Raw genomic sequence first — 21,631 nt, 5'->3', positions numbered from 1 at the left:
CCTAATCCATATGAATAGAACAGTTCAGTCCAAATTTATCTATCTATGTAGTGGCTAATGGGGATCCAAATAAACAAATAAACAAATACATAGATTTTTTTTCCTTTGAAGTCAGGTGCAAATGCAATGAATGTCCCTATATGACTAAAAGCTAAATAAGTAAAAATCTGTGGTTGTCTAATATTGTTCTATTTTTTTAATTATTGTTATAAAATGTTAGTTTTAAGTTAAAGATGCTTTATACTTTCAATTATTTTCATGATAATTCTTAAATAATCTTAGATGCTACTATTATATCAAGTAAAGAAAAACTGTCACAGTTTATATTAGGTGTCTTTAACTACTGTGTACTCACATAAAAAAAATTGTTGATATACTTGTTCATGTTGTTTTACAAAACACTCATGCTGCTATTAAGGTGGAATATGGGTAAGGTTAGGGACAGGTCGTAAGAGTAGGTTAAAGGGAGGGTTAAGGGATTAAAGGGGTAAGGTAAAGGTCAACATTGTAATTATGGATGTCATTACAGAAATTAAATATAGATATAATATGCAATATAATAGGCATATTTTTTTTAAATACATAAATACAAATGTAAAACATGTATATGTACACAAAAAGTACATTGTATCAAATTATTCATTTAAATTTTAGTATGTGGTAGTTAAAGACACTTAATGTAAAGTGGGACTGAGACCTCAGCACAACACAAGGAGCGCATTAAAAATGATCCAGCTACAAGAGAAGCATATCTTGCAAAACGAAGAGAGCTAAATCTTGTTTAGTAGTTATTATATAGTGTTCCATTCCAGTTGCTATGTATTTAATGTTTTAAACATTTTGATCAATGCATTTTTTATATTTTAATTTAAAATTCTCAACTTAAAGGGACAGTTCACCCAAAAATGAAAATCTGATGTTTATCTGCTTACATCCATGATGTAGGTGACTTTGTTTCTTCAGTAGAACACAAATGATTATTTTTAACTGCAACCGCTGCCATCTGTCAGTGGTATAATGCAAGTCAGCAGGAACTTGGACTATAAGAGTAAATAAAACACGACAGACAAATCCAAATTAAACCCTGCGGCTCGTGATGACACATTGATGTCCTAAGACACGAAACAATCGGTTTGTGCGAGAAACCAAACAGTATTTATATCATTTTTTACCTCTAATACACCACTATGTCCAATTGCATTCATCACTCGATTCGTGAGGTCTGATCACGCTCTGACAACGGCAGTGATGTCTCGCGCATATACTTCAATGAGCGCGATCAGACCTCACGAATCGCGTGATGAATGCCGTTGGACATAGTGGTGTATTAGAGGTAAAAAATGATATAAATACTGTTAGGTTTCTCGCACAAACCGATCATTTCGTGTCTTAAGACATCAATGTGTCGTCACGAGCCGCAGGGTTTAATTTGGATTTGTCTGTCGTGTTTTATTTACTCTTATAGTCCAAGTTCCCGCTGACTTGCATTATACCACTGACAGACGGCAGCGGTTGCAGTTAAAAATCATCATTTGTGTTCTACTGAAGAAACAAAGACACCTACATCTTGGATGCTCTGGGGGTAAGCAGATAAACATCAAATTTTCATTTTTGGGTGAACTATCCCTTTAAAGGTGCCATCGAACGTTTTTTTACAAGATGTAATATAAGTCTAAGGTGTCCCCTGAATGTGTCTTTGAAGTTTCAGCTCAAAATACCCCATATATTTTTTTTTATTCATTATTTAACTGCCTATTTTGGGGCATAATTAGAAATGCGCCGATCCATGTTGTGGCCCCTTTAAATGCTCACGCTCCCCGCCTACGGAGCTCGCACTTGCCTTAAACAGTGCATAAACAAAGTTTACACTGCTAATATAACCCTCAAAATGGATCTTTACAAAGTGTTCATCATGCATACTGCATGCATGCGTCGGATTATGTGAGTATTTTATTTATTTGGATGTTTACATTTGATTCTGAATGAGTTTGATGGTGATCCGTGGCTAACGGCTAATGCTACACTGTTGGAGAGATTTATAATGAATGAAGTTGTGTTTATGAATTATACAGACTGCAAGTGTTTAATAATGAAAATACGACGGCTCTTGTCTCCGTGAATACAATAAGAAACAATTGTAACTTTAACCACATTTAACAGTACATTAGCAACATGTTAACGAAACATTTAGAAAGACAATTTACAAATATCACTAAAAATATCATGATATCATGGATCATGTCAGTTATTATCACTCCATCTGCCATTTTTCGCTGTTGTTCTTGCTTGCTTACCTAGTCTGATGATTCAGCTGTGCACATCCAGACGTCCTGCCCTTGTCTAATGCTTTGAACATGAGCTGGCATATGCAAATATTGGGGGAGTACACCCCGACTGTTACGTATGTTAAAATTCGCCTGTTCTTCAGAGGTCTTTTAAACAAATGAGATTTATATAAGAAGGAGGAAACAATGGAGTTTGAGACTCACTGTATGTCATTTCCATGTACTGAACTCTTGTTATTTAACTATGCCAATATAAATTCAATTTTTAATTCTAGGGCACCTTTAAGCTGATGGTTCTTTTTGTATCAATATAAAACATGACTTTGTTGCTATTCAGTCACAATCGATTACAGTGTATCTAACCAATCTTTTGCACTGTAGCCTATTCCAGTTCCTATTGCAGGCAGATTGGGATTTTCAATGTGTTACCTTTTTTCTTATATTCATTTTCTATTTTGTGAAGCTCAACAATCTTTTGCTGCACATCAGAACTATATTCTTTGGTTTTTCTCATTGTGATGAATGATTACGGGAATTTGGCCTTTGTGTTTACACATATTTGTACTCCTGTGGAAGTCATGGCTGGACAATTTCATGCTCCTAGTCACCCTGGTGTGCTAAAAAATGTTAATATGAATGTGAATATACTTCAGAAATATTTTACTCATAAGAATTTCTAGGGGTGCCAATAATTAGGAAAAACATTTATTTCATAATGTGAGTTTAAAGTTAAAAAATAATAATTTAAACACTTTGAAATGTTATTTAACAAGTGAAACTTGTTTAAACACATTGTTCCTGACTTAAAAATATGCATTACATCAAGTTTTTTTAAATAACTTTTTTGAAGCTTTATTTGCCATTGACCCAGAGACAGAAATCCCTCAGATTTCATTAAAATATTATTATTTGTGTTTCGAAAATGAATGAAAGTCTTACGGGTTTGGAACGACATGAGGTTGAGTAAATGATGACATAATTTTCATTTTTTGGGTGAACTAACCCTTTAACAAATGGATAGTCACAGAGCTTTAGAATGGGCACTAAACAGCAGGTCTGAGATCTTTTTTCTCTTTTCTTTTGCTGAAACACTTTGAGAGGCAATTGTTCAATTAAGAGCCTCTCATACCTCCATCAGAGCAATAAGGAACATAGCAGTTTAGTCTGAAGCAAATTAATTTCTCTAAATGTGAAGTATTGAATCCACATTGATATCAATTATATACCACAATAAAAAGAAAAAAACACTTTCTTAAAGGAGAAACTACAGAGTCTACAGATCTGAAAGATATATGACTGCGCAGGTAAATGCAGAGTTGAGCCCTTTTCAGGATAACTGCACAATAAAAGTACATCAATGCATTTTTCTATTTCTATTTGTGGCTCGCTCACGATTTAAGTGGATGAAAACTATTCAAGGCAAACAATATCATTTACCACAGATGAAAGTGGACCCCTACAAAAACGACGGGCATCCCTGCTGTCTGGATGATCTAAGACCAAACCGTGACCTTTAGTACAACTAATGATCTCCAGTCCACTGAAGGTACTGAGGGGGTCCTTTGCAGTGCAAATGTTGCGTGGGCTTCTCTCTTTAATTTCTTTCCAGATCTTTCAAGTGGATCTGTGAAAGGCTAAGCACTGTGGGCACGGCCAGCAGCACCCAGGCGCAGGCGAACGGATGGGTTCTGCCTGCCTGGGGATGCGTTGAGAGGGGATAAAGGGATAAAGAGCCTCTGCTCTGGGACTGATTACTTACATCTGCCCTGTTAAATACTTGCATGCATACGCACTGCTACTACTGTTTGCTTTGTTTACGGTTTGCGAGTGTGTGCATAGGTTTGGCTATACTTGTGTTGGCCAAATGTTTGAAAATTATGCTACAAATGCAACAAAACGTGTGATAAACTATCTTGTAAGGACATCTAAAGTGGTCATCACTATTAAAGGCACACTATGTAAATTTTCGCCGCTAGAGGTCGCTTATTCAAAACAAATCATCGCGGAATCATGGGAGGTGTTATCTTCACGTCTACAGCCGGTGGAAAATAATCGGGATGGGACTCAGGCGGAAATCATGTTCATGGATGAGATTATTAACGTTACTGTAGTATGAAGCAGACCAGGAGTGATAGATACATTTGTGTGTTGAACGATTAACAGAACATTTTACCCTTGATTATGATTAATGAACGATTATTTTGTGTTTGTTTGTTTTTTGGCCCTCATAGTTCACTGACAAGGTTTGTACTATAGTTTGACTATTAAAAGTGGGATATTTTTTCCTAATGAAAGAATGCTGCGACATAACAGCTCACTTTCAGCTGTTACTTTATCTGTGGTTCGTAACATTTCTTACAGATTTCTGCTTGTTGTAAATCAGATACAGATAAATTAGCACAGTACCAGTACATTTATTTGAATGCATTAATGAGAGCGATTGCGTGTGTGAATTCGTCATACCGTCTCTCTATTAATTGTGAAGCTGTAGGTTGTAAGTAGTTACTTCAAAAGTAGTAAAATATATGCTATAACTTTGGAGTTTCTAAGCTACTTTAGTGATAAATCACAGGACAGCATTGACAACGAGTTTCTGCGCTCCTCTCTGTGCGTGTGATCTTCACGTGATGTGCAGCTACTGTCTATAGGAGTGTTCATGTATCACAATGCATCAGCGCAGTAGCTCAATATAATAATACACATCCGGTCTAAAAATGCTTGAATATCCAAACTGGCAAGCCTTTAAACACATACAATTGACAAAGTTTAGTGAAGATGAGTCGCCGTTTGGGTTCGCCTCCTTGTTGCTTCCATGCCGCTGACTGGATGGGGCGAAGTCACTTGACTACACACATGGTAGTATGTTTTTAAGGGGAAAGTATTTATGGATTTAAAAATTCTGAATTTCAGTTTTGATTACTTTTCAATTAATCATCCAGCCCTAGTATCCATCCAAACAGTTGCTCACCTGTCTAATAAAACCAGTTATATATTAAAGCGTCTTTGGTGTTTCCATGGTTTCTACAAAACAAAACTGGAAACCGAGGGTAACGCAGGTATGATGTCATTGATAGGTGACACCTTGCATATTTCTCTAGATTTAAACATTCTTGGAAACATTTGGGATAATGTAAGTGCACAAGTCAACAAAATATATAACATTGTTCTAGCGGTTTTTGGATATTTTAATCCAAAAATCTTACATATTGTGCCTTTAAGAGGTTCATAAATCAGCCAAAATCAGCCAAATCGTTTTAGTTCTCTTGATTCCAACAGTTTTATGTGAGGGTTAGATTTAGACCTATACGCCTTAAGTTAAAGTTATATGTATAAAATTAGATTTTCTATATAGCCTGGCTTTACTGGAGTTAGCACATTTTTTATTGGACAAACGCCAGTAATAAGTCTGTCATTCACCCTTCCCTTGCATATACAAAGTGTGCCTATTCTCATTTACATAAATACATTAATGCATGCAAGCATGGTTACTTCTTAGATCTTGTTAGATTACATGTTAGATCTAAGAATGTCTGAACTGAAATCTGTTCATCTTGCTGCTGTAAGCTTTCAAATATTGATATATTCAGATCATTATTACGGAGAATGTAAAAGAATATTACTTAAAGCATTTCAGATGGATGAATTCATCATGCCCAAAAATCAAAGCAGTGACAGCAACAATGTGTGATTGTTCGAAGAAACAGTTTTGTTTAACAAAACGCTGGTAAATCAATATGACAATCAATGCACAATAGATTGCTAAAGCTTCACCGGACATCAGAGGTCATGGACCTTCATCTCAAATGCTTCAGCTTAAAGCATGTGCAGAGCATGTAGCGACAGTCTGTTTTAAATGTAGTGAGATAGCTTCCACAGATATTTTAACGCCTTGGTAATTTACACTTGGATAATTAAGCAAACGTCGTGCTACCCATTTTCCCGCGCTTTCTCATTTCCCTGTTGTAACACATATGAAAATATGGTGATAAATACTGATTGATTAGCTTAGTTTCTCTTCTCCCTGGGTTATCACACCACCACAAATAGTAGATAGTGAGGTGCCAAAAAGTGCCTTGTGCACAAAGGAGTAATTTTCACATTTGCTCAGTTGTTACTGTCACAAAAAAACAATAAGAGCATGAATTTTAATATACACTTTATTAAAAGAATTACCTGTGGGCCTACCCTTTGTCCACTGTCTTATTTAGCCTACTGGGTCACACCTTTTTAAATCGGTTAACAAGTTAGTCACTTAGATTTATTAAGTTTTCATTAACTTGGACAATATGTGCTGCAGAACTATAAACTATCATGTTTTAAGTGACCTTTGTTATAGGTTGGACTTACATGATATGATAACATTATGGGCAACAAGTAACAAAAGGATTAATCGATTCATTTACTAATCAATAAACGTTTGTTCCATTTGGTATACTTAAAATTTGTATCAAGTACTCAAAATTTTTATTCATACTTGGGTCATGTAGACGGTTAAATTAATTACTGCCATCTTCAGGTATAAGGAAAACCAACACTACCCTGCTGAAAACACACACACACAAACACACATCTTAAGCCAGCCTAAAATACTTTGTTGGTTTTAGCTGGTCTCTTCAGGCCAGACTTTTTCCTCCTAGGTACTTTCAGTAGCTAGAAGACCAGCCTAAACCAGCAAAGACCAGCAAACCATCTTAGGCTGGTTTATGCTGTTTTTTGTTTTTTTTTCAGCAGGGTTTAAAAACGTTACTCTAATAATAGCAAGGAAAATATTACTTCTGTTTCGTGTACCAGTCTACATGAATTAACAGGTTTGTGTACTAGCTTTCAGATGTAGAACTGAGAGTGCTGAATAAAACAACCACAAACCACAGACAAAATGAAGAGGAATACTAATCTATCAAGTGAATTGATTTGTAAGAACGGCACGAGCCACTTGCACGTGCGCAGCTCACCAAGACTATGCAACACCTGTACACTTCACTAACGCAAACTTGATAGGTTTTGCCTCCTCCAAACATCTGCCAGAAAACAATCGCTCGACATTGCACAAACCCCAGAAAAAATCGCGTTTTCCACATGAGCGCGCGCCGAACGCACACTGCCCGCAGTTTACCCCCGCAACATGCACGTACACGTTAACGGACGCATTTACCTCAGTGTCGTAGATTTTGGTGATGAGTGAGAAGGAGTACTGCCTGGACTCGCGGATGTGCTGGATGGCGAGCTGAACGGCCGGCTCGATGCCTTGACTGATGCTGCTCATCAGCGCTGATTCATTCATCGGCATCAGGACCATGATGGGCAACTTCTCACCATCCCTCATGTACCAGTTGTTGTCCAGGCCGTGCCTTGTGTAATCGTTGCAAACCTTCGCCAATGCAGGTTGAAATCCCCAGACGGACAGGAGTAGGCATCCCGACAGAAAGATCATGTCACATCTGCAGTCCCTCCGGGACGGAGCCATGCTACCGAACAACCGAGATCCACCTTCTCACTGTCCTGGCATCGCAGTCTTTAGGTTCCTCTTGGATGCTGCGATCAGTCAAAGAGAAAAGACATGATATGCAATAGTACAGGCTCACGCGCACTCGATCTCGAGAGTAGAAATGATGCGTAAAACCAGAGGGTGCCCAGTCGCAGGGGTTATAAACTGAGCTGCTTCCCCTGTTAGTCTTCCGCACAGGTCCTTTTCAAATCCTATCCGACCCAATCCTTCCTTTCACCTCCAATAGACCACCGAATGCGCACATCACAATCAACCGCCTGTGCGTTACGCAGAGGTGCGCGCGCTCTGATTTGAGTCAACCGCTATTGCGAATGTAACAGCCGAATATATTCCAAGCAGTTGAGGAGTTGCATCCCTATGTGGAAAGCGCATAGGTGAGGTGGCGGTATGTAAAAGCAATCCGAGTGAGGATATCCGTGCAACTCCGATGCTGCTGCTTCGGCGGATGCGCTTCACTTCTTTCGCGCGCTGGCTGCGCTGTGCATGTATGCGTGCGCGCGTGTGTGAGCGCGCGCGACACAGGCAGAAAACATTCTCCACAGCGAGCGATGTTCGCTGAAAAACAACCGAACGACAGACCGACAAGGGAGCTGTTCACTCGTAACGGGTTCAATACTGTCCCCTCTGAGGTAATATGTATAGTAAATTGCCCACCTGAGCCCAATAGAGTGATTTATATAAAAAATATGTATTCAGAACGTAAACAAAACAGGAGCAGCGTCGAGTGACATATAAGCTAGTTTTAAAGATTCATCCGTGAGCAAAGAGTTGACACCTTACAATTAAGTCAAATCATATTGCACATTGTTTTTTGGCCATCGACAGAAGCCTACAGCAAAATAAACACTGCCACCTAGCTATAACAGCCCCGTATGTGAATAAAGTTCACTTTTCTCTCAAGTTATTGCGCATCAGTTCTAACTGAGCTTAAAATATGCGCCTCTCGGGCATTTAGAGTTTAGCTAGGTTTGTTTTGCTATGGAAATATGATATTCTACTCACCGGAAGTCACATCTGGCTGAAGACTTCTTCTTTGACCTTTTTTATGACGGTTAGCAAACCAGCTTTTGGCGCATATTCCGCCTCTGGCTGAAGATACGCGAGATTAGGCCAATTTGAATGTTTCTGTCCGAGGTGCTGAAAAGCTCCAGCTCTGCGTGGCTTTGCTTACTGTCAGCACAGTAATATTTCAGACTAACCAAGCTTGAATTAACATATGTTAATATTATCCATTTCAACAATGTTGTTATCTAAATATGTTTTACACATAATTACCAAGCAGGAAAACCTAAATGCAACATACTACTTGCATTTAAGTTATTGTAAAGTTTTTGTGTACTGTTTTCAATGAGAACTTACTTGAACTTGACCATAGATGAGGTGTGTTCTCTAGGTATGTGGTAGAATAAATATATTCCTAGCCTGATACATTCATCATATTGTTGTTGTTTTGTTTTTTTTGTGGAAAATACATATTGTATATTAAGGAGGTTCATATTTTCATATGCCGTGCAGTATGACATGCTGTACTTAATCTAATACTATTTAAAACATAATTTTCTGATTCTCTTTCATCGTTTTTTCATGAGAAAATATTAATTATGAGACTTCATGGAATATTAATATTTATAAAATTTGAATTGTCACACCAGCAGGACTATTTCAGTGAACTGCAAAAAAGCTAAAAGGTGACTAAGAACAGTAAAAACAGATAGATAGATAGATAGATAGATAGATAGATAGATAGATAGATAGATGCAATTCACTGCATCATAGTAGAGCTCTGACACCATTAAACAAGTATGATACAAATGATAAGAGCGCTATAAATATGAGTACCATAGAGTCCTAATAAAATAAATCATAAAAACAGCCCAGCACCGGAGTGCACCATCAGCGTATTGGTAAACTGAGGGCTCTTATCTTACTGGTTCAAGCACTATACTTAGCCTTACTGGCTTCGTTCACCACTGTGTATTATTTTCTGTTGTGTGATTTCTAGATGAAGAAATAGGTCAAGTTGTTGTCCCATCTGTTTGCTTTATGCGAGACACCTCCCTCTTTTCTGCTAGAGAATATGATAAGAAACTCAAGCGCAAATGTGGTGGATTAAAATACAGAGACACGGAAAGTGGGAAGATCATGCTAAACGATTATAGAAATGTTACACTTTACAATAACTGCTTTATATTTAAATATATTTAAAAACGTAATTTATTCATGTGATGGCAAAGCTGAATTTTCAGTCTTCAGTGTCGCATGATCCTTCTAAATCATTCTAATATGCTGATTTGGTGCTCAAAAAATATCAATGTCAAAAACAGTTGTGCTGCTTCATATTTTTGTGAAAACCAAAACATTTTTCAAGATTCTTTTAGGAACAGAAAGTTCAAATGAACAGAATTTATTTGAAATAGAAATATTTTGTATCAATATTTAAGTTTTTACTGTCACATTTGAACAATTTAATGCATCCTTGCTGAATAAAAGTATTAATTTCTTTAAAAATAAAGAATAAAACCTGACCAACCGCTTTTGATACTATATATTGTGAGATAGATTGACAAATATATATTGTGAGATAGAATGAACATACATAGACAATAGTCTAAAAGTACAGTATTTATTATATAGAAGGAAAACAAATTATCCTTTGTTATACATCTTATGCATCTGAATGTCAACTTTGTGGTGACGTCTTAAAGATCCTGGATTCATTTATGCCCTGAAGATCCTGTGAAGTCCACACTTGATGCAGGTGAACACACAGCTATCTGCCGACTTGCCACACACACACACACACACACACACACACACACACACACACACACACACACACACCCTGTCTGACATGTCTCCACTTAATAGAGATTAATGGGACAGCCTGAGGACATTCTTCAGCGCAGCACTGACAATGCATTCCTGCTGGATGCATCCTGAATTTTACATGTCAGATATTTAAAACAGCGTGAATGAAAAATGAAGCTTTATGAAGTAGCCATGCCACAAGATCTCTCCAGGTCCAGCCATTCATTTAGGAAATTGTATCACAAAAAGTTATCAGATTAGTGATATTTCAGCAAATATTCATTAAAACATTTGATTTATGGCAAGTAATTTCTACAGGATAACAGAATTTGGAATCAGGAAAATGTTAAATTTAAAAAGTTGAGGGTCAGTTAGATTTTTTTTAAAAGAAATGAATGTTTTTATTTAGCAAGGACGCATTATATTAATCAAAAGTGTCAGTAAATGCATTTGTAATGCTACAAAAGATTCCTATTTCAAATAAAAAAAATAATAAATTAAGCAGTTCAACTGTTTTCAGCATTGATATTAATATATTTATTAAGTAGCAAATCAGCATATTAGAATGGATCATGTGACACTGAAGACTGGAGTAATGATGCTGAAAATTCAGCTTTGCCATAAAAGGAATAAATTGCATTTTTAAAATGATTTAAAAAGGAAACTTTTATTTTATATTGTAATAATATTTCACAATATTACTGTTTTTACTGTATTTTGTATTTAAAAAGCAACACTGGTGGGCAGAAAAGACTGACTTCTTGAAGTTTCTGTATTGAATCAAATTTAAAGGTACACTATGTAGTGGTTAAACAACAAAACTGCATGCATTTTGAGGAAGAACATTGTTTTGGCTGTGCTTCTGTTCTGCATGACTGTGCGGATGAAAATGATTCTTTATCATAACTAAAACAAGAAAGAGAGATTATCCTACTGCTCATAAAACATTCACTACTCGGCTTAAGAGATATAACCAGATAGGATCGAGATGATTAGCTGTTACTGTAACCATTAATAGACACGGTGTATCCTTGAAAATAAATTCCAGCACAGTGCTATAACAACCATATTAAAAAGACCCTTCACAATAAATAATGCTTTACAATGAACTCTGTTAGAGAGCTACATATGGAAATTTATGTGTTCAATAATATACCTTACTCACCTGTTGAGTAATAAACGCCAAAACATTTCAAATCCCTCAGTTCTCACCATCTCCGAACACCCAAGCTTATGTTGATTCTTGTTTTATTACGAGCTCATATTATAATTTTGCCAGCAGACTCTCCTCTGTTCTTTGTTTTTTGAAAACAGGTGATGGTTTGAGATTAAGCATTCTTCATGTCTTGCTCGTTGTGATAACTAACCAATGCCACTGCCACACCGTACACACGTCAAAGTAGCCAGAGCAACTTTTATCTATTCACGGATGTGACAAGACACGCACTCGAGTGACATATGTACGCAATTTCCCGCAAAAACCATCTCATCAGGTCTAAAACATAAACTCTTATTGCAGACTCACTATAGTGAATCAGGCTGAGACAAAAACATGTTTTGAAAGGATTGATGATGTATTGACACTTTTTTTTTTTTTTTTGTATTTTGAACAAAAAAAAAAGTTACATATTGTGCCATTAACATGATGTCCCTTTATAGCACTACAGCTCTTTTTTACACACTCGAGTGTCACCTGAGCAGTGTCATTCTGGGTGAAAAACAGAAATTTTGCTTATAAGTAGAGCACTGGCAAAGTCATCGCAGCTGAGCACAGGCTCAAATTTCAGTGGTCGTGCTCTGGTGAATACTCTATGAGCTGCTAAAGCCATTCTGTAGGCCTCATACCTTTTCTCTGTGATTCCACCGGTAAGACAGCTTCCATCTCTGGGGAAGGTCCCTCAAGTCTCTCACCAAAATTGGAAATGAAATTGCAGTGATTAACTTCTATGCTCTCAGAGCTTTCAAACCTTTTTGAGCTCTGAGACTGCAGCTTTTGCACTTCCAGAGCAGGCCTGTGCCCAAAAGAGTAGATTCAGGAGGACAAATAATATACACTTTTAAGATCACTTAATTAGAAAGCAGAACATGAATGCCATTTGACCTTGAAAAAAAAACAGTACAAGACTAATCACTGCTTCTTGAGTCTTGGTGGTCTGTTGAAAAAGGGGCCATAAGCTGTGATGTATTTCCATAGGTAAAAAGATGCAATTGTTCTTATTTGTTTCTGGCATGCATATGGAGTTGGGGAGGTTTCAGGGCTGTTGAAGAATTGCTTGCTTTGTGAGTCAGAAGTCCCAGTTTTGTGAATCCCATGCATACCAACTACTGTATGATTGATTCTCACCCCATTTACAGAAGGCTGTATAAAATGTATATTTTATATGGAGGTAAACTCAATTCACACAGCATATGAATTCAGTTGTGTTTTCAATAGATTTATGAGAAAATGTGTATCATTGATCCATTATACATCCACAGCACAGTCCTTTACACTAGCCAGCTGAGGCAAAGAGTTTATGAAATTAATTCTGGCATGGAAATTACCTTAAAATATAAAGAAGTCAGATGGGTGCATGGATTTGTTTGTGTGTCTTGACATAAATAAACCTATTTCTATTGACAACCATGTGTCAAATCTGTGATGGACCAACCCTAAAATAATGACACTTCTTGACCTCTCTTAGCTGTTTAATTTATCCTGCTTGGAGATTCCTTCCCTATACAGTTCTCTAGATTATATACAGATTAAGATATATATATATATATATATATATATATATATATATATATATAGATTTAAAATTAAATTGTTGGAAAGACAAGAGAGTGGCCTATAACAAATAGGTCAGAATTGAGATTTAGAAGAATTCTTAGTTTCAGACCACTACATTTATAGCCAACAGTTTCAGGGCAAAAATTTACTAGCATTTTAATATTCCAAGATTTTTGCAGGACTGCAAAGATTATGTGTTCACTGCTGAGAGTTGTTGTTATAGTAACTGTGCATGACTTACTTTTTTTAAGTTTTTCACCATGTTAATCGCTGTTTCGCTTTTTTGCACTTTTCGCTTTGTCCTGCTTTGTAACATATTAATTTATAATCAAAGAACATATTGTGAAATATTATTACATTTTTCTATTTCATTTTATTATACACACACATATAATTAAAATATTTATATAATATATATATATATATATATATATATATATATATATATATATATATATATATATATAAAATTAAAATATTTATATAATAAATGTCATATTTATAATTATTATATTTATATTAATATATTAATATTATTTATATATATATATATATATATATATATATACTGTATATCAAACGTTTGATTTATACATATATGTATGAATGTATGTATGTATGTTACATTTATTTGATCAAAATTGCAGTCAAAAAGATTACTATTGTAAAATATTTTTAGAATTTTTCTATTTCATTGTATTTTACACACACAAACATATACTGTATGTATATATATATATATATATATATATATATATATATATATATATATATATATATATATATATATAAAATTAAAATATTTATATAACAAATATGTCATTTATAATTATTACATTTATATTAATATATCATATTTATATTTGTTTATATATACTGTGTATCAAATGTTAAATTTATATATATACACTGTATAATATATACTGTATAATATATAGGATATCAAATGTATATATGTATGTGTATATATATATATATATATATATATATATAACAAATGTCATATTTATAATTATTATATTTATATTAATATATTAATATTATTTATTTATATATATATATACTGTATATCAAACGTTTGATTTATACATATATGTATGAATGTATGTATGTATATTACATTAATTTGATCAAAATTGCAGTCAAAAAGATTACTATTGTAAAATATTTTTAGAATTTTTCTATTTCATTGTATTTTACACACACAAACATATACTGTATGTATGTATATATATATATATATATATAAAAATTAAAATATTTATATAACAAATGTCATATTTATAATTATTATATTTATATTAATATATCATATTTATATTTGTTTATATATACTGTATATCAAATGTTAAAATGTATATATATATATATATATATATATATATATATATATATATATATATATATATATATATATATATATATATATAAAATACAAATTTTGTATAATAAAAAATGTTACATTAATTTGATAAAAAAACAAATGCTGTCAAAAACAGTATTGTGAAATATGTGAATATTTTATCATATTTTACATTATTTATTGTTTCTGTAATGACAAAGCTCCGTTTTCAGAGGCCATACTCTAGTCTTCGGTGTTAATTATATTAATATTTAATATGATGATTTGAAACCTTTCTTCTTCTGCTTCTTCTTATTATTAGTTCAAACGGTTCTGCTGTTTAATGAAGTGTGGATTCTATGATGAATAGAAAGCTCAAAAGAACGGTGTTACAGTCCCTCTATATCATCCTATTTGGCTCTTTTGTCAAGCAAAATAAAAGCTCTCAAATTTCTGGCCCCACCTTCATCTTGTCGGAGGGAGATTGACTACCTCCTGAGGCCTGCTTCCCTACTGACTGTACAGCAACAACCCCCAACAAACAACCTGATCAATATGGTTAAGTGTCTGTGGAGAGTTCCAGCAGAGTCCAACTCCCTGTCACATCCATCACCTGCAAGGTTCACCATCAGTAAGAGACTTCCACTCTTCCACTGCACTCAGACAGATGCTTGGCTGTCTTTAATGTGAACAAAATACTGTTCAAACTCAAGACTTCAGGTTGAAGCTGATGAATTCGCAGACAACTCATTTTCCCAGCAACTCTTGCACAGAGGGAGCCAGAGGATGTTGTAAATGTGTCTCAGTGCTGTTTCAGCATACTGAGCCTTCGACCTGTATGTGTTTGAGCAAACAGATGCTCTGTTCATTAGTGAATGTGCTGAAGGCTCACCCTGTTTCATGCTGCTTAAAATAGAAGGGAACAACACTCATTTAGTTGCTAACGCTACCATTTTTGCATTCTGCTGTTTATAGATATATGCTGTTTATAGATTTATTGTGTCGCTTGTTCTGACCAGAGGCGTATAACTTTTTTAATAAAAATAGTAAATGGGTTAGCAAATAATCAAATTTAAAAAATAAATTAGAGAAAAACAATTTTTTAACTGGAAATAATTCAAATTTCTGTCCAGCAGTTGGCGGAGATGCTCACTTCTACTAGTGTTAATGGTGGTTGGCAAACCAACATAAAAGGTGCTTTTCTGCCACCTACTGAATTGGAGTGTGAAGGGCTAGATGGTGTTCAGGAGAGCATTAGAGCTTTTTTTTTTTTTTTTTTTAAATAATAAAAAATCAGGAAGTTAGCATCACCCTGATTCCCTTGACAAAAAAATAAATAAAATTTAAAAAAATTGGATTTTGCATTGGCTTTTGGATTATTGCAGAAAATACGCATTGTGACCAAGTTTATGATTCTTACACGTTTTGTTCATCGTGATAATCTTCACAAATGAACACAAATTTATGAATTTTGAATCACCATGCATAAGTAAAAAGTTAAATGTAGTCTATAAACAAACTACACCACTGACGCAAGTCTTCAATATTACCACTATTAAGCTTTGATAACTCTTTAAGTCTTGATTTAAAAAACATTTCCTTGAAAGAGCGACTTAGTTTGCAAAAGCGCGATTATAAACATAACGAGGCTGTGAAAGCAGACTATCGAGTAGATGAGTTTACTTGTTCGGCTGATGAATTTGAATGTTTCCACCAACCTCTATATCCTTTTAGCCACTTGTTAGCAAACACCTTTTTCAGGACAAGTAAAAGCTTTAAAATAACTGACGTTATAGGATAAAATGTATACAAATTTGAGATTGTGTTCACCACAGATCTTATTTCAGGCATATAACCAAAAAAAAAAGACGTAACCGGAAGTGCTAAAATGCTACTTTCTGGGTTTTGACCCATAAAAAAAAAATGTCATTCCTGCAGCACTCTGTGAGGGGACAATTGTGTTGTACAATTGCTGAAATATAGAGTTGTTTTTCACCAAAACTGATTGGTAAAAAAAAATTAACGAGCCACATGTATTTTTTTGCTGACTTTCCTGAGTGCTTTTTTAAAAGGATAGTTCACCCAAAAAATGAAAGTTTTGTCATCATTTAGTCACCCCCCATGAGTTTCTTTTTTCTTTGAAACATACATACTGTACAAAAAAAGATATTTCAAAGAATGTTGCTGGTAACCAGACAGTTGACGGTAGCCATTGACTTATCCCTACTATGGAAGTCAATGGCTACCATCAACTGTTTGATTACCAACATTCCTCAAAACATCTTCTTTTGTGTTCAACAGCAGGTTTGGAACAACTTGAGGGTGAGTAAATGATGACAAAACTTTCGTTTTTGGGTGAACTATCCCTTTAAAGGATTAGTTCACCCAAAAATGAAAATTCTGTCAAATATTACTTACCCTCATGCCGTTCCACACCCGTAAGACCTTCGTTAATCTTCGGAACACAAATTAAGATATTTTAGTTGAAATCCGATGGCTCCGTGAGGCCTCCATAGGGAGCAATGACACTTCCTCTCTCAAGATCCATAAAGGTACTAAAAACATATTTAAATCGGTTCATGTGAGTACAGTGGTTCAATATTAATATTATAAAGCGACGAGAATATTTTTGGAGCGCCAAAAAAAACAAAATAACGACTTATTTAGTGATGGACGATTTCAAAACACTGCTTCAGGAAACATTGGAGCATAAATGAATCAGTGTATCGAATCTGCTGTTCGGAGCGCCAAAGTCACGTGATTTCAGCCATTGCAGTTTGACTCGTGATCTGAATCATGATTTGATACACTGATTCATTTGTGCTCAGAATCTTCCTGAAGCAGTGTTTTGAAATTGGCCATCACTAAATAAGTCGTTATTTTGTTTTTTTTGCCGCACCAAAAATATTCTCGTCACTTTATAATATTAATATTGAGCCACTGAACTCACATGAACCGACTTAAATATGTTTTTAGTACCTTTATGGATCTTGACAGAGGAAGAGTGTCATTGCTCCCTATGGAGGCCTCACAGAGCCATCGGATTTCAACTAAAATATCTTAATTTGTTTCGAAGATTAACAAAGGTCTTACGGGTGTGGAACGGCATGAGGGTGAGTAATAAATGACAGAATTTTCATTTTTGGGTGAACTAACCCTTTAAGCATTAAAGTTGTATTGCCATTATATTGAATACATGCAACTGAATATTCATTAATATAAATGAACAATCAGTTTTTATACATATTCATATACATATTTTTTATAACTTAAAGCAACAAACCTGCAATGTGATAGATTTGATGTCAATGACAATGTGAGAACCAATTAAATAATTGATTTTAAATCTGGCGCAACATGATCTCAGTGGAATTGTAAAACTACGGCAAAGGGGAAGATTTTTAGCAATTACCCATCTCTCACATTTCTCTTGCACAAAGTAATCATATGGCTTTCAAAAGAGTGAGTAAATAATGACTATTTTATTTCTACTTTAGTTTCAGTTAACTATACTAACCCTGATCAGGATATTTCCAACCCTTTGGTTTCAAAACTTTCTCAGCCAGCTGAATGATGACAGTTCTGTGCTGGTTTGTTGGGACTCAGATCCAGCCATAGCCTGAAGGCTCCTGAAATATCCCATAATGTCACAAGCCGCAGAAGCTTCACATGACATGTCGAAGTGAGTCGTGTAGTCCTCAGTCACTCACGGTGGCAGTCGGTTCTGGAAAATTAACCCTGCATCCACCCAGCCCACGCCACACATCTCTCCGTCAGCCCTCCAGACATCAGGTCATCCTCCTTGAGTCATCCTGCTCCAACTCCTCATGGGCTCCAGATCTGAAGTTCTCTCTTTCTGTTCAGAATCAGTCAGGCTGGGGCTGAGAAAAAAAAATCTACGATGGCTTGAAACAAAAGGAGCTGAAATCCCCCCAGGGCCACGGCCACACAAGCAAAGACACTGAATTAATATTGAATGAGCATGAAATTATTATAGTGTGGAGTACTGTTATATGCACTGCTTTCATTGTGAGTCGAGTATTCGGACCCTATCTGCTGGCAATCATATCTCACTTTTACAGAACACATGGCCGTATCTCACCTCAAAATGCTGAATAAATAGACGTTTTCCATCTGTTTTTTATTTAAGTTACATCTGTGACCTTCAGCCAAATACATTGTTTGTTTACCTTACAGCTCTCAAATTGAGCAGATTTAGCTTCTGCCGTCTCTGCAAACAAGGTGCTATTGAAGCAAGCCATGTGTGGAATCAACAAAGGCTGAAACACAAGGGGGAGTTGCAGTGAAGGAAGGCAGGTAAATAACTCTTAGGCCTCTGGTAAAGTACGGCTTGTTTGGAACAGCTCAACATAAGCAGCAGACCGATAAAGAGCACTACATTTGTGTGGATAAGCAAAAGGATCTCATTAGTAATTTTATGTACTTGTATGGTACATAAAGTTTGATTCTTGCAAACATTCATTTTTCTCTGTTTGCAAAGATTCTAAAAGATACATTGTTAATGTCATCTAAAACGTATAGTATTTGGTGTATGAGATGTAAAACTGTACAAATACTTTTACAAAATACATTCTACATTGTATATCCAAACATTTACATTAGCAGAAAAATAGAGTAGGGTGATTCGTCTGCGGTTCTGAATGGTATGTTTCTATAGCTGCGTCCTGATTCAAAGTCCACGAAGGTCGAACCCGAACTTTGTTAAATGTGATGGTCTAGCCAACGGGGATTGCTCTTTTGTTGCCTAGCAACTGTGACTGCTGCAGTTGGCGAGCCACAGTAACTTTTGTTCTGGACTTTTTTGAAAGTGATAATCAACTGTTTGAAAACAGAACAAGGCTCACAGCCTTTCTAAATATTTTGACCTTGGTCCATTTATGTACATAATGGCCCTGTCTCAGGGGGAACCCTAAGCCCTCACAATCTTCCTCTGAGTTCACAATTTTGTGACGTAATGTTGTCGGGTAGACGCCTGCTGTGAAAAGTGTGCATCGAGGGCGCATATCAGCTATAAAGGGGCGCTCGCAGGCACCGTTATGAAGCCTAAAATGACAAATGGACACCTATATGGTCTTGTAGATTTAATGGACGTGCACATGCAGTGGCCATTGTAAGTTCACAAAACTGCAAGTGCACATAATAATAACTTTATTTTCTATAGCACTATAAAAGAGCACAGGAGGATAAAAATAAACAAGAACCAGCAATGATTGTTTTCAAATGCATTTTAAAAAGGCCAAGAGACTATGCTTCTGAATTTGGTCAGCCGTACTGAGCTGTTGAGGAGATCCAATAAGCATGACCTCAGTCTTAACCCACTTTTAAGCACAGAAAAGTATTAGCCATCCATGATTTTATCTCAGAGATACTTTTAGTGAGCAATGAGACAGCCTCACTCTGACCATGTTTACAGTGAATATAGATTTGTGTGTCATCGGCATAAAAGTGATACTTGATACCCAAAATTCATAAGAGTTGACCAAGTGGGAATAAATAAAGGCTAAAAAGTAAGGGTCCTAAAATTGAGCCCTGAGGGACGCCAGTAGAAACTGACCCAATATCAGACATGATGAGTATGAACAAGGGTTGTCCAATCCTGTTCCTGGATTTCCACTGTCCTGCAGAGTTTAGCTCAAACCCCAATGAAACCCACCTGAATCAGCTAATCAATGTGTTTCTAGGCATTCTAGAAACTTCCAGGCAGGTGTGTTGAGGCAAGTTGGAGCTAAACTTTCCAGGACAGTGGCCCTCCAGGAGCAGGTTTGGACACCCCTAGTATAAACTATCTATAAAATCGCATCTTGGCAAGATATAAGTCAACATTTGAACTGCTTTAACCCTTAAATGCATGAACGTTTTCCCAATCATTATTACATATTCGGGTCTTTAGCGACCTGGTTCTATATCTAACATGGATGGCTCTCTACCTGTCACGATAATTTAAAACTCTCCTGATATTTTAATAACAAGTACAAAAGAATAAAATAAAGGACATTTCTTTACCTTTTGGATCTTGGAAGGACTCAATTTGAGCAGATGCTTTTTACCATAATCACTGTCATCGTCAGAGCTCATTTCCCCAGTACATTCAGCATCTGGCTCATATTTGCAATCTCAACTGTTTTCATTGCCATCAAAGTCAATATTTTGATAGCTTACAGCTTCTTCACCAGATCCAACATCAAGTTACAGTGACACTAATATTTTATTGCATACAGTACTTGCTCTGCAGTAAACTGCAAAGCCATTTGATACTTGTGTATTATTTTGTTTTATGTCTGTGGTAATTGAGTAAAACATCACATCCCATCATCATCCCATCAGAAATAAATGTGACAGTTACACTTCATCAGAGATTCAATTATTATTGCGCAGAAGAAAAAAAAAACTACTACATTATTACACACCTCGGGTCGCTAATGACCCTATACACTTTTTGCAAAAACATAATTAGAAAACATACATTCTTTTGTAATTTTATGTTTTTTTGCTGTTGTTGTTGTTATATTGTTTATAATGAATAGATTGAGGAATGTCTCATTTTAAAAAATGAATGAGGGGCAGGGTAGTGAATGACGTCCAGAGTCGATAAACACCCAAGGTATGCGTTCAAGGGTTAAAGTTTTTTTAAACATTTTTATCGTTAGATTTTCATGTAAAAAAAAAAAAGAAAAGAAAAAGTGTAATCTGGCATTTTCTATCATAAAAATCCAGACATCACTGGTGTGCAATGGATTTTAAGATAGGCCAAGCTGCAAAGAATCCACTTATTCTATCCTTTGCGGCTCAGGGAAAGGAGGACGCATTTGTTCAAATTGGGACAACCCTCGTCACACTGCTGTGACGCATTCTGCCTTCAAATGCAGCCTATGAATTGGGATACAGCTTATATTTAG

General features: G+C 35.6%; 1 protein-coding gene across 1 annotated transcript in view; it reads right to left on the bottom strand.

The window, feature by feature from the left end:
• Positions 1-9,139, bottom strand: part of gabbr2 (gamma-aminobutyric acid (GABA) B receptor, 2) — a 262,922-nt gene extending 253,783 nt beyond the window's left edge. Inside the window, exons 1-2 of the mRNA XM_048201423.1 lie at positions 8,794-9,139; positions 7,438-7,817 (exon numbers count right to left, since the gene is read on the bottom strand). Coding sequence (XP_048057380.1) covers positions 7,438-7,749 — 312 coding nt within the window. The 5' untranslated portion in view covers positions 7,750-7,817; positions 8,794-9,139. The remainder of the gene's footprint in view (positions 1-7,437; positions 7,818-8,793) is intronic.
• Positions 9,140-21,631: the final 12,492 nt, after the last annotated feature.

Source organism: Megalobrama amblycephala, linkage group LG9, assembly GCF_018812025.1.
Source record: "Megalobrama amblycephala isolate DHTTF-2021 linkage group LG9, ASM1881202v1, whole genome shotgun sequence".
NCBI lineage: Eukaryota > Metazoa > Chordata > Actinopteri > Cypriniformes > Xenocyprididae > Megalobrama > Megalobrama amblycephala.
Note: the sequence above shows the minus strand (reverse complement) of the source record. Positions and strands in the feature narration are given on the sequence as shown.